General features: G+C 44.2%; 1 protein-coding gene across 1 annotated transcript in view; it reads left to right on the forward strand.

The window, feature by feature from the left end:
• Positions 1–15,068, forward strand: part of pstpip2 (proline-serine-threonine phosphatase interacting protein 2) — a 133,716-nt gene that overhangs the window by 105,080 nt on the left and 13,568 nt on the right. The window contains exons 8-9 of the mRNA XM_041199672.1: positions 497–542; positions 14,298–14,377. Of these exons, the coding sequence (XP_041055606.1) occupies positions 497–542; positions 14,298–14,377 (126 nt within the window). The remainder of the gene's footprint in view (positions 1–496; positions 543–14,297; positions 14,378–15,068) is intronic.

Consider the following 15,068-nt stretch of genomic DNA (forward strand, 5'->3'; position numbering starts at 1 on the left):
AGCCAGCAAGGTTAATGACCAGATAATCTGCTTTTTATGATGTTGATTGAGGGATAAATATTGGCCAGCACACCCTTCCAGCTCTTCTTTGAAATCGTGCCCTGGGATCTTTTACATCCACCCGAGAGTGTGAATGGAGCCTGGGTTTAACATCTCATCCAAAAAATGGCAGCTCCAACAGTGCAGCCCTCCTCTGAGTCAAAGCTTTAAGACCAACTCCAGAGATGTGAGCACAACAGTCTAGGCAGTGAATTACTGATGGGGTGCCACACTGACATTGAAGTACATCCAGTGACATTGAAAGCCAGCCAATGACTTAGGTGGAAAGGAAGGGAGGAAAGAAAATGGCTCCTCCTTTCTGCTCAGTGCTATTGCTATCCATACCAACCCCATGACTGAGATTCTGATGAGAGGATTGGCATGAGAATGGTTTAATGTGCGCTCTTTGATTGTGCTGTTGTCTTCTCATTTCATCTGGCAATATTATGTTTTCCAGTTGCAGACAAAGGCAAACCAGAGTAAACATAGTGCTGAAGATGCCGGTGAGTGAATCACCAGTAAAATGATTCCAGTGATGGGAGGGGATGGGGGGGAAACCACATTACATTGTGAGTGGTAAGCCATTCACACCAAGTATCGCTCATTAGGTATATGTCCCTTGGATTAAACGTGACCTTGCTTTTCTCTTGTCACGTTTAAAATAAATAAATAAACACAGCTGCTTACCATTAAATCGTTTGCATTCAGTACCACACATTCTTCCTGTAAATATTCCTCCTAATGTTTCATTGATGAAGAATAGAAGGATATGGAGGTAGGATGAAAGGAGGCTTGTGTAGAGCATAAAAACTAGCATGGGCTAGTTAGGCTGAATGGCCAGTTTCTTTGCTATACATTCTATGTAATTACAGCATTGGTCAATTAATTACAGTAGAGGGGCTGGCCACTGGCTTATGTATTGGTGAAGTCAGTTGACCAAAAAGGACCCATTTGCAGCATTCCAATGCCAATGGTTACACTGAAGCTCAGTGTTGTTATTTCTACCCAAATTTCTTTCCCCCTCCTGAAGGCATCGATTCCTCGTTGCGTAAATGTTTGACCTTTTGCAAGTGGAGTGATCATCCTTCATGTGTGATCCTTAACATTGAGTGTAAGCAGCCTATATTACTATTGTTTCATGGGTTGGAGGAGTCGCTGACAAAGCTCGCATTTGTTGTCCATCCTTAATTGCCCTTGAACGTAACATTTCAGAGGGCAGTCAAGGTGGCTGCGTCTTGGCCCAGATAAGGATGGCAGATTTCCTTCCCTAAAAAACATTAGTGAACCAGATGGGTTTTTACAACAATCGATAATAGTTTCATGGTCACCATTACTGAGATCAGTTTTGTAATCCAGATTTATTAATTGAAATTCCACCAGACGCTGTGGAGGGATTTGAACCCATGTCCCCAGAGCATTAGCTTGGGTCTCTCGATTACTAGTCCAGTGACATTACCACTATGCCACCTTCTCTCTTTACCATGTATCACTGTCCCATCATCATCTTACCTAACATTCATCAATGGGAACCTTCAGCAATTGGATAGCAATCAAGAACCTTGGCCAATCCTGCCCTCCCTAATTGATGCCAATTGCAGTATTTCTACCACTGCCCGAGTGTGATCAGCTAATTGAGAACAGAGTGAGGATCGAGCCTGGGTCTGTCTTGTTTTGAATGGCTCACTTTGACTGGGCTGGGAGGTCTGGTGCCACAATATTTTATTTCTTTTAATTTTATTGCAGAATAAGTCCTTCCTTTATATTTATTTAAACATTCAGCAGGGATGGTAGGTACATTTTCTGCTTCTCTGTCCCTGCCAGCCCACATAGTGGTAAAGGACATCACCCAGGCATTGCACTCTTGACATTTTCTTCCCCTGGTAGGAAGATACTGCAGTCTCTGCTCACTCCCTCCCTGGTTGACATGGCTCAGATCAAGAACGAGTGGAGTTCCTCTCAAATTGGTGTGTGTTTCGCTCACTAACAGAGTGCAACTGCCTCCGCACCTCACATATTGTATACAGAGCCATTGGGCTGCATTTTATGGCTCTCCGCTGGGGTGGGGTGAGGGGGTGGGGGTGCGGGGGCTCCTCATAAAATGCTATGTGACCTTCCCGCCCACCCCAGACCTGTCTCCCATTTTACAGTGGGTGAGGAGGCGTCATGCAGCCTGCCCATCCTTGGGCCTGTCGAGGACCATAAGTGGCCACTTAAGGGCATCATTCCACATCCGCTGCTATTTTACCCACGGGAGGCAAAGGCCCAGGCCAAGCAAGAAGCCTGGCAGCTTTCACTGCGCTGGCTGCTGCTGGGCAAGATGGGGGGACCTCCTTTGCTCCTTCGGTGGTGGGGGGAATGGTTCCTTCTGCACATCAGAGGCACCCCCCCCACAAGGTCATACCTTCCCATTAACCCTCTCAATCCTAGCCTCTCAAACCTGGCACCAGAACCACCACCAACCCTCTCGCTGGGTCCTGCCAGCCAGGCCCTGCTGATAACCCGGACTTGCTTTAATTCCGGCCTGCATAACCTCTTGCAGTGGCCATTGCTTGAACTTGGCACTGCCATGACTACAGAACTGCAGGCTACCTGAATGATGGCAGCGGTCTCCTCAGATGAGGACAGAAATCTCACCTTAAAACAGTTACGCTCCACCAAGCATAATATGGCTGTGGGGCACCCGGCCTTTTTGTGGGCGGGCTCCCAGCTGACTTTTCATTTGGTGGGGTGGAGGTGTGCAAGGAATATTGCACTCCGTAAAATCCAGCCCATTTAATAATTGAAGCCACCCTCTGTCATCACACTAGGAAGTGAAAGAAATAGGTTGAGAGTCCCTATGGGTGTGCTCATTGAGACTGAACCAACGAAACAGCCACTGTGAATCCATCTGCACTTGCTACAAATAGAGTAGCCACTGGAGCGCAGTCTAAAATGACTAGGCATTTCAAAAGAGGATGCAGATGTGTGTGGGATGGTCTGATTGCAAATATAAAATGGGGCCCTTTGAATCATATTGCACATGGGCAGTTAAGTCTTTTTGTTCACAGGCACATCGTCTTTCTGTTTAATTCAGTGTTTTAAAACCTGATTGGTGGGAAACCAACCCCGAAGACGGACTATACTGTTCAAAACTCAAATAACAATTAATGGGAAATGATGAACCAGGGTGTGAACAGCCAATAGGCTGAACCTATTTATTTTATAAAGCAAAGCATTAGCCTCAGGCCAATCCTGATTGATTTTATTTTTAAACACCAATTTTCTTCCCAAAACCTTATCCCTCAAGTCAATTTGCCCTCTCTGCTAAGTTGCTAGCTTCAGAATTCAGAAAGCCGCTGCATAGCTATTTGACAACACAGTACAGATCTTTTAGGGCTGTAGAGTAGATTCCCAGGCTTGAGCAGCTCTGGAAAGACTCAATGAAAAGTCATGGCCTTCTCCTTCCCTCCCACTCGGCTGTTTACTACGGAGCCGCACTTTGTAACACCACTAGTGGTGTTCCTGCAGCAGCCTAGCAAGGTGGAATATGCCCCTCAAGTGACATCCTACTTGCAAACAAAGGTTTCCTCACCCTTCTAACCTTCCTTCCACTTTAAAGTATTGTCCCCATTTAGGGTAATTTGTTAATATGCAGGAATCACTTTTCATCATTTTGGGTATCTGTTGTTACTGTAATATCCTCTGTAAAGACAGTTCAACCAGCACATATATACACATAATTATTTTGTACATTTTTCATTGCTGTATCTGTCCTGGAGCAATTGGAGTTTCCTGTTTCTGTGTGCATATTCTGACATTTACATAGGGTTACATGAAATATGGAAGACTGATTAGCTCAGTTGGCTAGATGGCTAGCATGTGGTTTAGAATAATGTCAACAGCATGGGGTTCGATTCCTGTTCTAGCTCAGGTCTGCCTCACTGAAAAATTGGCATAAGCTGTGGTTCTGCAACTCTTGAATAATTGAGTATGCTATCTGAAGACGAAGAAAACATATGATACATGACACTGAAAAAGGCCATTCAGCCCAACCAGTCCATGCCAGTGTTTCTGCTCCGCTCAAGCCTTCACGCATCATTTCTCATCCAAATCTGCCATCGTAACCATCTATTCCCTTCTCTCTCAAAAGCTTGTCTAGCTTTTTATATCTATCTATACTATTCACTTCAACCACTCCCTGTGCTAACATGTTTCACATTCTCACCACTCTTTGAGTGAAGAAGTTACTTCTAAATTCCCGATTGGATTTCTTGGTGGCTATTTTAAACTTATGGCCTCTAGTTATCCTCTCCCCCACATTTTAAAAACCCTCAGCTGCCTTTTTTCAAGAGAAGAGAGATCCAGCCCGTCAATCTTTTCCTGATATGTGTACCCATGAATTTCTGGTATTATCCTTGTAAATCTTCTCTGCACCTTCTCCAGCGCATCTATATCATTTTAATAATATGGCAACCAGAATTGCACACAGTACTCCTAGGTGTGATCTAACCAAGGTTCGATACAGGTTTAGCGTAACTCCACTACGTTTCAATTCTATCCCTCTGTAAATAAAGCATAATGTTTGGCTTGTTGTTTTTTATATGGCCTTGATAATCTGTGGTGCAACTTTTAGTGATTCATGTTTTTGCACTTTGTTCCTCTACCCCACCTAGACATGCACCTTCTAAGTAATAAGTGACCTCCCTATTCTACCAAAGTGTACTACCTCACATTTATCTGTGTTGAACTTCATTCGTCAATTAGTTGCCCATTCTGCAAGTTTATTAATGTTCTTCTGTAAGTTGCTGCAGTCGTCCTCATTATTGACTGTCCACCACCATCAACCCCACCCCCCGGCCATTTGGTGACATCTGCAAATTTAGGAATTGCATTTTTTATTCCAAAGTCCAAATTGCTCATGTAAATTGTGAACAGCAATGGTCCCAGCACTGATCATTGTGAAACACCATTTCCTACTTTCTGCCTCTCTGAATAACTACCCTTTACTTCCACTCTCTACCTTCTATCTCGAAGCCAGCTAGGAATCCATTCTGCTGACCAGTGGCAGATTTGCAGTTAGTGGGGCTCCCTCTCCACAACCCGATGGCCAAAGCCAAGAAAATACACAAATTGATCACTGCTTCTTCACTTGTAACAACATGCCTGTATAAATAATTGCCTTGTTGAAATCCAAGTTTACCCCACTTCTGAATGATGGTAAATATTGCGACATGAGACGAGCAAACATGGAACTTGCTGATGAGAAACTGAGATGGATGGATAGCATCAGGTGATGACATCACAGCAGCACAGACAGCTCCAAGATGGCAAGGCCAAATGGTTACAGAAAACTGGTACCACAGGAATTTGGAAATCCACTTTTTTTTTCAGAGTTAATTTTATATGTGCTTTTTATGATCTATAAGCAAGTGAAAACTATGTGGCTATGCATATAGAAGCATTTTGAATGGTCAGTTCTCTTGTTAGGTCTTTTTAATTAAATGTTGTAAACGACCTGTACAGCTAGTAAAAACATTGTCTAGCAACTTTTTTTTTTAAAAGATTCATCCATCCCAATTAGGATTTTTTTTTTGGTCTACATGACTGTCATCTGGTGTTGAATCAACTGTTATGGAATAGTACTTGGCATCCTTTACTTCACCAGTGAGTTGGTTTCTGAGCTGCTCTGCCATTTCAGTGATGAATTCATCGTAGATCTGGTGCATTTAAAAAGCTGGTCTTCCCTTGGCCACAATACGGATAACTTTTCAAACGTTCTTTGAGAAAATCGTCAAATTCAGTAAGATGTTCAAGAAAGGCTAAAAAAAAGTTACCTTTTCAATTTGACAATAATGGCTCATCATGTCATCTTAGAAGTCATCTCATAGAAGACAGCAGTTTGACCGTGGCAACAACAGGTCTCAGCACCTTCTCCCAACCAGAACACTCCTTTTCAAACTGAGCCAATAACACAGAATCAGTTCTTCCAGATAATATACACCTTTGTGCGAACTTACACGCAGCATTAATATGAGCTTTGGAAGTTTCATGATCAGCAACATCTCTTCCAACATTTCTCCAGTTAGGGTGCCTGACGATGAATGTTTGTTTTCCTTTACGAGGGTCAGGCAATAACTTACAAACGTAACAGAAGACTGCCTTAGTGGTTTGCGAAAAAATGAATCAAGTTCTCGTTTCTGTAGTGCGATTTTTCTTTCTCCTTAGAAAATGGGACTCATGAAGGCTTCTAATTAACTTTCAGCCTCCAACCTCATACTCTTTCCTCAAATTTTTCATATTACCTACATTTTCTGGTTTATTTAGTAAGAAATATTCAGTCATATCCAATGAAACTGAGTTTGGTCATAATGCAGTGTCTTCAGGGTAGGATTCTTCCCTTACTTTGACAAAAATTACCAATATTTTGTAGTTCCATTGTCACTTCAGAGTCCTCTTGTTTAACTTTTGTAGTCGTTGTGGTATCTCCATACTCGGCAAATGATCAGATAATTCAGACCTTTCATCACTCATGCTTTTTGATGAATGTCCAGTATTCAATACCTCAAGCTTTTTAAAGTAAGATGACAAACTCTTTTTGCTTACTTTGCCTTCTTGCCTCACCTTCATTTTTTTTGAGTTTTTGACTGCCAGACTCGCTTCATTATTGCTAAAAAACTGAGCTTGACTTTAGGCAGTTTAAAAATGTCAGACAGAGCAGGGCTTCACACAGTTAATCCCATCAGGCTCTGTTAAAAACTCTGTTAAAAATGGGATTTTGAACCATTACATTCTAGTGTAGTGACAAATCACAGGCATTGTTGCAAAGTGCGGGGGAGGGTGCTTTTGTTCAATTGGATAATTGGTGACCAGGCCTTGAACTGACAGTGTAGGGTTTAACACAGTTAATTCTGCATTTTTATCAGGCTTTGCAAAAATCGGATTTATCTTTTAACTATGAAGCCACGATTCTGATCATGGATTTCCTACAAGGCTGGATTTTCCACATCTCTCATCAATAAAATAAATATTCACATTGTTAGAAATAGACCCTGTCGGCACTGAAAATCTGACCATTTTACATGTTGATATTGTAGCTGTTGCTTGGGAAATGTGTGACAAAGATTGTGTCCTTATCTACATCATCTTTTGCTTCAAAGGAAATGTTACTTGCTGTCTGTGGCCAGTACCTTCCGCTCTATTGTATATAGATTTGCACACAATTGCCTCTCCAAAAGCACATAGAGTGAGTTGAATTGGTTGAAGTCTGGCATCTGTGATTCTGGGGATCTCCGGATGAGGCCAAGATGGATCATCCACTCAGCACTTCTGGCTGAAGGTTATTGCAAATGCTACAGCCTTATCTTTTATGCTGATGTGCTGGGCTCCCGCGTCATTGAGTATGGGGATATTTGTGAAGCCGCCTCCTCCAGTGAGTTGTTTAATTGTCCATCACCATTCACAACTGGATGCAGCAGGACTGCAGAGCTTAGATCTGATCCATTGGTTGTGGAATCGCTTAGCTTTGTCGATCACCTGCTTATGCTGTTTGGCTACAAGTAGTCCTGTGTTGTAGCTTCACCAGGTTGACACCTCAGGCATGCCTGGTGCTGCTCCTGGCATGCCCTCCTGCATTCTTCATTGAACCAGGGTTGATTCCTTGTCTTGGTGGTAATGGTTGAGTGGTGGATATGCCAGGCCATGAGATTAGATTATGTTTGAGTATAATTCTGCTGCTGCTGATGGCCCACAGTGCCTCATGATTGCCCAGTCATGAGTTGCTAGATCTGCTCAAAATCTATCCCATTTAGCACCGTGGTAGTGCCACACAACACGATGGCAGGTATCCTCAATGTGAAGATGGACTTCATCTCCAGAAGGACTGTACAGATGTTCTGCGGCAGGCAGTTTGGTGAGGATGAGGTCAAGTATGTTTCTCCCTTTTGTTGGTTCCCTCACTACCTGCCGCAGACCTGGTTTAGCAGGTATGTCCTTTAAGACATGGCCAGCTCAGTCTGTGGCGGTGCTGCTGAGCAATCTTGTGCCTGAGTTTCTCGCTCATCGGGCGCGTGTGATCGGCCGGCCCGGGAGTGGACGGGAAACGGGCCCCCGACCGCGATTTCACGCTGGCTGGCCAATTAACAGCCAGCCAGCGTGAAACACGGGCTGAGAAAGGCTCAGCACTGCCAGTAGGGGGTGGGCGTCAACATCATCGCAGGTGCTGGTGAGCGCTTCCAGTGAGCTCCCTGAAGGCTGGGAGCTGCAGACCTCCACAGAATAAATGAAATATCAAAAATTCTGCAAAATATGTCCATGTGGCACAATCAAGCACCTGAAAGCAAACTTCATAAAAAAAAACAGTCCCCAGATATCTCTTTCTATTTCACGGCCGGACCGGTCAGGTGCGCGTCCGCCTGCAGGACATAATATTCTGGCCTTGGTGATGGACATTGAAGTTCCCCACCCAGAGTACGTTCTGCACCTTTGCCACCCTCAGTGCTTCCTCCTAGTGGTGTTAAACATGGAGGAGCACTGACTCAAGGAGGTTTCCCTGTCCATGTTTGACCTGATGACATGAGGCTTCATGGGGTCCGGTGTTGATGTTGAGGTCTCCCTGGGCAACCTCCTCCTGCCGCAGGGCAGGACAACTGTCCCACCACCTCTTCTGGGTCTATCCTGCTGGTGGTGTCTGGGACATGATCTGTAAGATGGGGTTCCGAGTGTGACTATGTCAGGCTGTTGCTTGACTAGTCTGTGAGACAGCTCTCCCAATTTTGGCACTAGCCCACAGATGTTAGTAAGGAGGACTTTGCAGGGTTGACAGGGCTGAGTTTGCTGCTGTTGTTTCAGATGACAAGGTCCATGTCGGGTTTCATTCCTTATTGAATTGATACTACTAAATGGCCTGCTGGGCCATTTCAGAGGACAACCACATTACTGCAGATTTCCTTCCCTAAAGGGCATTAGTAAACCAGATGGTTTAAACCAGACAATTAGACTTTTAATTCCAGATATTTTATTGAATTTGATGGGATTTGAACCTGGGTCCTCAGAGCATTACCCTGGGTCTCTGGATTACCAGTCACACAATGACAATACCAGTACATTACAGCCTCCCACCATTATGGGACCTGTACTGTATACAGCTTTTGTCTCTTTATTTAAGAATGTATACTATTGCATTCGAAGCAGAGCAGAGAAGGTTCACTTGACAGATAGCTGGGTTGTGTGGGGGGTGGGGGTGTTATCTTAAGAGGAAAGGTTGAACAAGCTGGGCCTGTATCCATTGGAGTTTAGAAGATTGAGAGGTGATCTTTTTGACACAGATAAGATCTTGAGGGGACTTGACAGGGTGGATGCTGAAAAGATGTTTCCCCTTGTGGGAGAGACTAGAACTAGGGGACACAGTTTAAAAATAAGAGATCTTTCACTTAAGACTGTGATGAGGTGAAATCTTTTCTCTCAGTGACTCATTCGTCTGTAGAATTCTCTTCCCCAGAGAGCAGTGGACGGTGGGTCATTGAATATTTTTAGGGCTAAGGTCAATAGATTCTTAACTGACAACGGAGTCAAAGGGCTCACAGGGTAGACTGGGAAGTAGACTTGAGGCCACAATCAGATCAGCCATGATCATATCAAATGGCGGAGCAGGCTCGAGGGGCTGAATAACCTTCTCCTCCTAATTCATATGTTTGTATTAAATCAATTTGTTATCCGCTTTGTCTCCCGCCCCCTATCAAAACATTTAAGGCAAGATATCAATTTGTATCCTGAGGTACAGCTGGGGAGCTGAACATTTAAGTACATATGATAGTAAGCACAAGAATGCTTGGACCTTTTTTTTTCCAAAATCGGAACAGATACTGGCAATGAAAACACATATTGCGTTTACTCTGACTTTAGTGTGGCTATGGGGCGTCAGACAGGCTGGGAATGAGCAAATGTCCTATCCCATGTTCAAGATATTTCCATATTTATAAAGCTATGATTCATTAGCCTGACCTTAAAAGATTGGAAAGCAAATGGAATAAATAACTGGAAACAGAATGGAAGAGAAACATAATAAATGGCAGCTGGCTAACTTCAACCAACTTGACAGAACCGAAGCCATAAAAGGCCTTTGATAAAGTGCCACAATATACACTTTACACCCAGCTCTCACTCTGGAGTGGCACCAATTTTTCAAGCATATGGTTACTAAATTTGCTGATGACACAAAGATAGGGGGGAAAGTAATTTGTGAAGAGGACATAAGGAGGCTACAAAAGGATATAGATAGGTTAAGTGAGTGTAGGCAAAAATCTGGCAAATGAGTATTATGTGGAAAAATGTGAAATTTTCAATTTTGGCAGGAAGGATAAAAAAGCATATTATCTGAATGGCTAGAGATTGCAGAACTCTGAGATTCAAAGGGATCTGGCTGCCCTTGTGTGTGAATCACAGAAGGTTAGTATGCAGGTACAGCAGGTAATTAGGAAAGCTAATAGAATGTTATTGTTTATTGTGAGGGGAATTGAATACATAAGTAGGGAGGTTATGCTTCAATTATACAGGGCATTGGTGAGACCACATTTGGAGTACTGTGTACAATATTGGTCACCTTATTTAAGGAAGGATGTAACAACATTGGAAACAGTTCAGGGAAGGTTTACCAGATTAATACCAGGAATGGGTGGGTTGTCTTATGACAAAAGGTTGGACAGACTAGGCTTGTATTCACTGGAGTTTAGAAGAGTAAGACTTGATTGAAACATATAAGATCCTGAAGGGTCTTGACAGGGGGGATGTGGAAAGGGTGTTTCCTCTTGTGGGAGAATCTAGAACTAGGTCACTGTTTGAAAGTAAGGGGTTACCCATTTAAGACAGAGTTGAGGAGAATTTTTCTCTTTCAAAGGATTGAGAGTCTTTGGAACTCTCTTCCTCAAAAGGCAGTGGAAGCAGAGTCTTTGAATATTTTTAAGGCAGAGGTAAATAAATTCTTGATGAGCAAGAAGGTAAATTGAGATTACAATCAGATCAGCCATAATCTTATTGAATGGCGGAGCAGGCTTGAAGGGCCGAGTGACCTACTGCTCCTAATTGGTATGTTCGTATGTATATAAAATGGCGTAATGGTGGAAAAGGTTTGGGAAGCACTGGAGTAGCGCATCCCAGGGACCCTTTCAACCTGGGCTATAACTTGGTTATTGGCCTGCATGTGTGGACAGTAAATTTATCTTCATCTTATTGGTGCTACATCCACAAGTTCAAATCACAGCCTAAATCATTCGCTAAATGGCACCTGAATGGGGCAATAAATCACAAGACAAAGAGTTATGTCCCCAGAGATGGTTGAATAGTGATTAGGGGTGGAAAGTTGATCGTTTTCTCCCCCTCCTATTTCCCAGGTTCCTTTCATCAATGGTCCTGCTGAGATCAGCTACAGACAAGGGATTGACTCTCTGACCTTTCTGCTTTGTATGACTCAGCTGAGCTCTCAAGGAGCTGGATTTTCCATATGAGCAATAATTTACATTTGATTTGTGGTGCATTCAGGTCCTTCGCGTGTTAGCGCATTCAAGTAAAGTTGCTTTTATGACTGCTGAATGAATCAAAATGGCTTGTTTATTGGCACTGCCTATTTTGCAGGATCCCCAACGTTCATTTGCCCGGAAGAAAATGTTGCCTCCTTGCACTATGTCTTTAGTCTCTTTCCAATCATTTTCTGTTTTGATCACTATGCTGAAAAGGTACAATTCTTTGTTTTCTGGAGACAAGCAATGAATAAAAGTAAAAAAAAAACAAGCACGTTGGACCATAATTTGATGTCAAAATAGCAGTGTGGCTCATGGCACTTGCTCTGATTTATGTGCAAATACTATAGTAACTTAAAGTGAGGGGCAGATATGCGGTTAATGCGAGTAGCCATAGTTTGCCAGCCAATTCGCTGTTAGCTTCACAAGAATGGCATCTTGTTGCCTGCCTCATCGTTGAAACATATTGATCAGTCTGAAGTTGTTGTATTTGTGCAGCAAAGATGAATTAAGCTCACCACAAAAAATTAAATCTTGTCTGTTTCAGCCTAAGACACCTAGATCCCTCTGTATCTCAGAATTCGGCAATCTTTCTCCTTTTAAATAATATGGTGCTTTTCTATTCTTCCTGATAAAGTGGGCAAGTTCACATTTTTCTACATTATACTCCATCTGCCAAATTTTTGCCCACTCATTTAACCTGCCTATATCTCTTCGCAGGCTCCTTGTGTCCCCTTCGCAACTTAGGCTCCTACCTATCTTAGCAAATTTAGCGACCATACATTCGGTGCCTTCATCCAAGTCATTAATATAAATTGTAAATAGTTGAGGCCCCAGCACAGATCCCTGTGGCATTTCACTCATCAAATCCCCTCAGGATCTTGTATGTTTCAATGAGATCACCTCTCAATCTTCACATGGATCTCATGGATATTGAAAAGATATTTCTCCTTGTGGGAGATACTAGGACTAGGGGACACAGTTTAAAAAGAGATGAGAGGAAACTTCTTCTCTCAGGGTGAGGGGCAGGAGGTTAGGGGGGATGTGAGGAAAAACTTTTTTACCCAGAGGGTGGTGACAATCTGGAATGCACTGCCTGGAAGGTGGTGGAGGCGAGTTGCCTCACATCCTTTAAAAAGTACCTTGGTGTGTCATAACATTCAAGGCTATGGGCCAAGTGCTGGTAAATGGGATTAGGTAGGTAGGTCAGGTGTTTCTCATGTGTTGGTGCAGATGCGATGGGCTGAAGGGCCTCTTCTGCACTCTGTCATTCTGGGTCATGAATCTTTGGAACACTCTTCCCCAGAAAGTGGTGTAGGTAGGGAAACACCGTTTCCATGGCGGGCACGCTGTCACAACACCACTTCATCACGCCAGGCACCACATTTAAAGTACAGCCGCACTCAGTGCTTCCAGCCCAGGGTTCCAGCAAAGAAGAAATGGTCCCAAAAAGCAAGAAGACTGTAGCCCGTGAGCGCCCTTTGGATGCCGTGGAGACCTGCGTGATGTCTTCTACCCCCACTCTGGCCGCAGGAGGGGCAGCTACATTACCACACCAGCTCGGTAGGCGATGGTAGTGGGGATCAGTGTCAATGTTGCACAGAAGAGGTTGGCCATCCAATGCAGATAGAGGATGAATAATCTCATCCGTGCAGCCAGGGTATGGCAACCATCTCATCACTCTCACTCTCAAGCCCATCACACATTCACTGGCGGCTCACTCGCTGTCAGCTCAAGAGACCTTACCACCCATTCTCACACTAACACCTTCACATGTCCATCTGGCCTCATCTCCTCTGGAGATTGCCTCTTCAGTCCTCACCATCTTGAGGCCACTTGCACATGTGCCCCCACAAACACCCTGGATACCCTCCTCCCCAGTACAGCCCTCGTCCTGCAGCCTTTTCCCTTGCCTGAGGCTACCTCCCCCTTCACCAAGCAAGCCCTAGCCCTGCAGCCATTGAAAAGGTACTCACAGATGGCCAATTTGGTAGGTAGAGACCTGCCATGAGACCCCCCCTGAAAATGATGTGGTGCTGTCTGTGAAGCCTGGCGCTGATGACTGCGAGTGCTGACCAAAGCAAGGTAGGCAAACAAACCTTGAAGTCCCAAGCGAAGTGCAGTTCACCAACTGCTTATAGCTCATGTGCTGTTGTGAAACACGTCAGCATGTTTTCCCATCGACGTGGCCGGACGATCCAGCTGGGGTGCAGGGCAGATGAGTCTGGTGGGCAGGCCTAATAATGATATGCTGATGTATTACAATGCAGCCCACCATTGGCTGGATAATTGCGAACTGGTTTCACGCTGTCGTGAAACCGATCACTCCATATTCTCTGCTTACGCCACTGAACACGCCCAACGCCAGCGGGCACGGAAAATCCCAGCCACAGTGTAAAGCATTCTTCCTCCAGTGCCCCTTCTGGTGCTATTAGGTATCGTAATTTCTGCCACATCATTGTTGGTGTTTTTCTACCCATCATTTAAAAAAAAAATTAGCTTTCGTGAAGTTGCTCTGGATTCTTAGTTGACTGACGAGGGTCCCATTGGCATGTAGAATCTGAGAGGTTTTTTTTATTACACACTGGGGCACAGTCAGATTGTCATTCATGCCCATCTGTTCAAGGACTCGCCCTCATTAATTTAACATGATGCTTCTTCAGATGGCAGACTTGGAATTCCCAGACATAGAAGATCAGTGGCCTGAGTTATAAATTTAATCTCCTCAATGCTTCACCCTGACTGAAATTTTGTTTTTCACCCTCACAGATCGATTGTACCAACATAATGTTTCCACTCTGGAGAAGATCCAGGAAGAATGGCAAACTGAGCACATCAAGACCTGTGAGGTAGGTAGCAAATACATACCAAGATGATATCAAATACCTTTCCATGATAGGCAGGCCAGTGGATCCACGAGAGACCTTTGTGAAATAGGTTTAAGTTAACCTAAACTCCGAGTTTGGGTGGCTGTTGTTGACTATAGGATATAGCAAAGGGGAAAATGTACGTTACATTTCTTCATTTTGCTTATGATGCTGAATATTTGTTGCTTTTAAGACATTCTTCGCCAACCATTCTGAAGATACAACGAGTTTGTGATTTAAGAACCTGATTTATTTTTATTTTTAAATATTGAATGACGGGAAGCCACTTCTTCATACATCGTACTTGAAAATAGCAGCCAGCAATTAGCAATCTGCTTCAGGCTCCCTCCATCTCCTCCACACATCTCCCACCTCCCTTTGGCTCTCGTTCCGCCTCCATCTCGCGCTCTCCCAATCCTTCCCCTCGTGCTCCCTCCCTCCTCCCTCTTGCTCTCCCCCTCCCTCTTGCTCTCCCCCTCCTCCCTCTCGCTCTCTCCCTCCTCCCTCTCGCTCTCTTCCTGCCTCCCTCTTGCCCTCCTCTCCTTTCCCTCTCATTTTCCCTGCACTTCTCTCACCCTCCCTTGCCTCACTTTCGTTCTCCCCGCCTCCCTTTCTCCCCCCCACCTCTCGCTCGCTGTCCCCCTTTCCTATCTTGCTCTCTGGTCTCCATTAA

This window comes from Carcharodon carcharias, chromosome 1 (genome assembly GCF_017639515.1).
Source record: "Carcharodon carcharias isolate sCarCar2 chromosome 1, sCarCar2.pri, whole genome shotgun sequence".
Classification (NCBI taxonomy): domain Eukaryota; kingdom Metazoa; phylum Chordata; class Chondrichthyes; order Lamniformes; family Lamnidae; genus Carcharodon; species Carcharodon carcharias.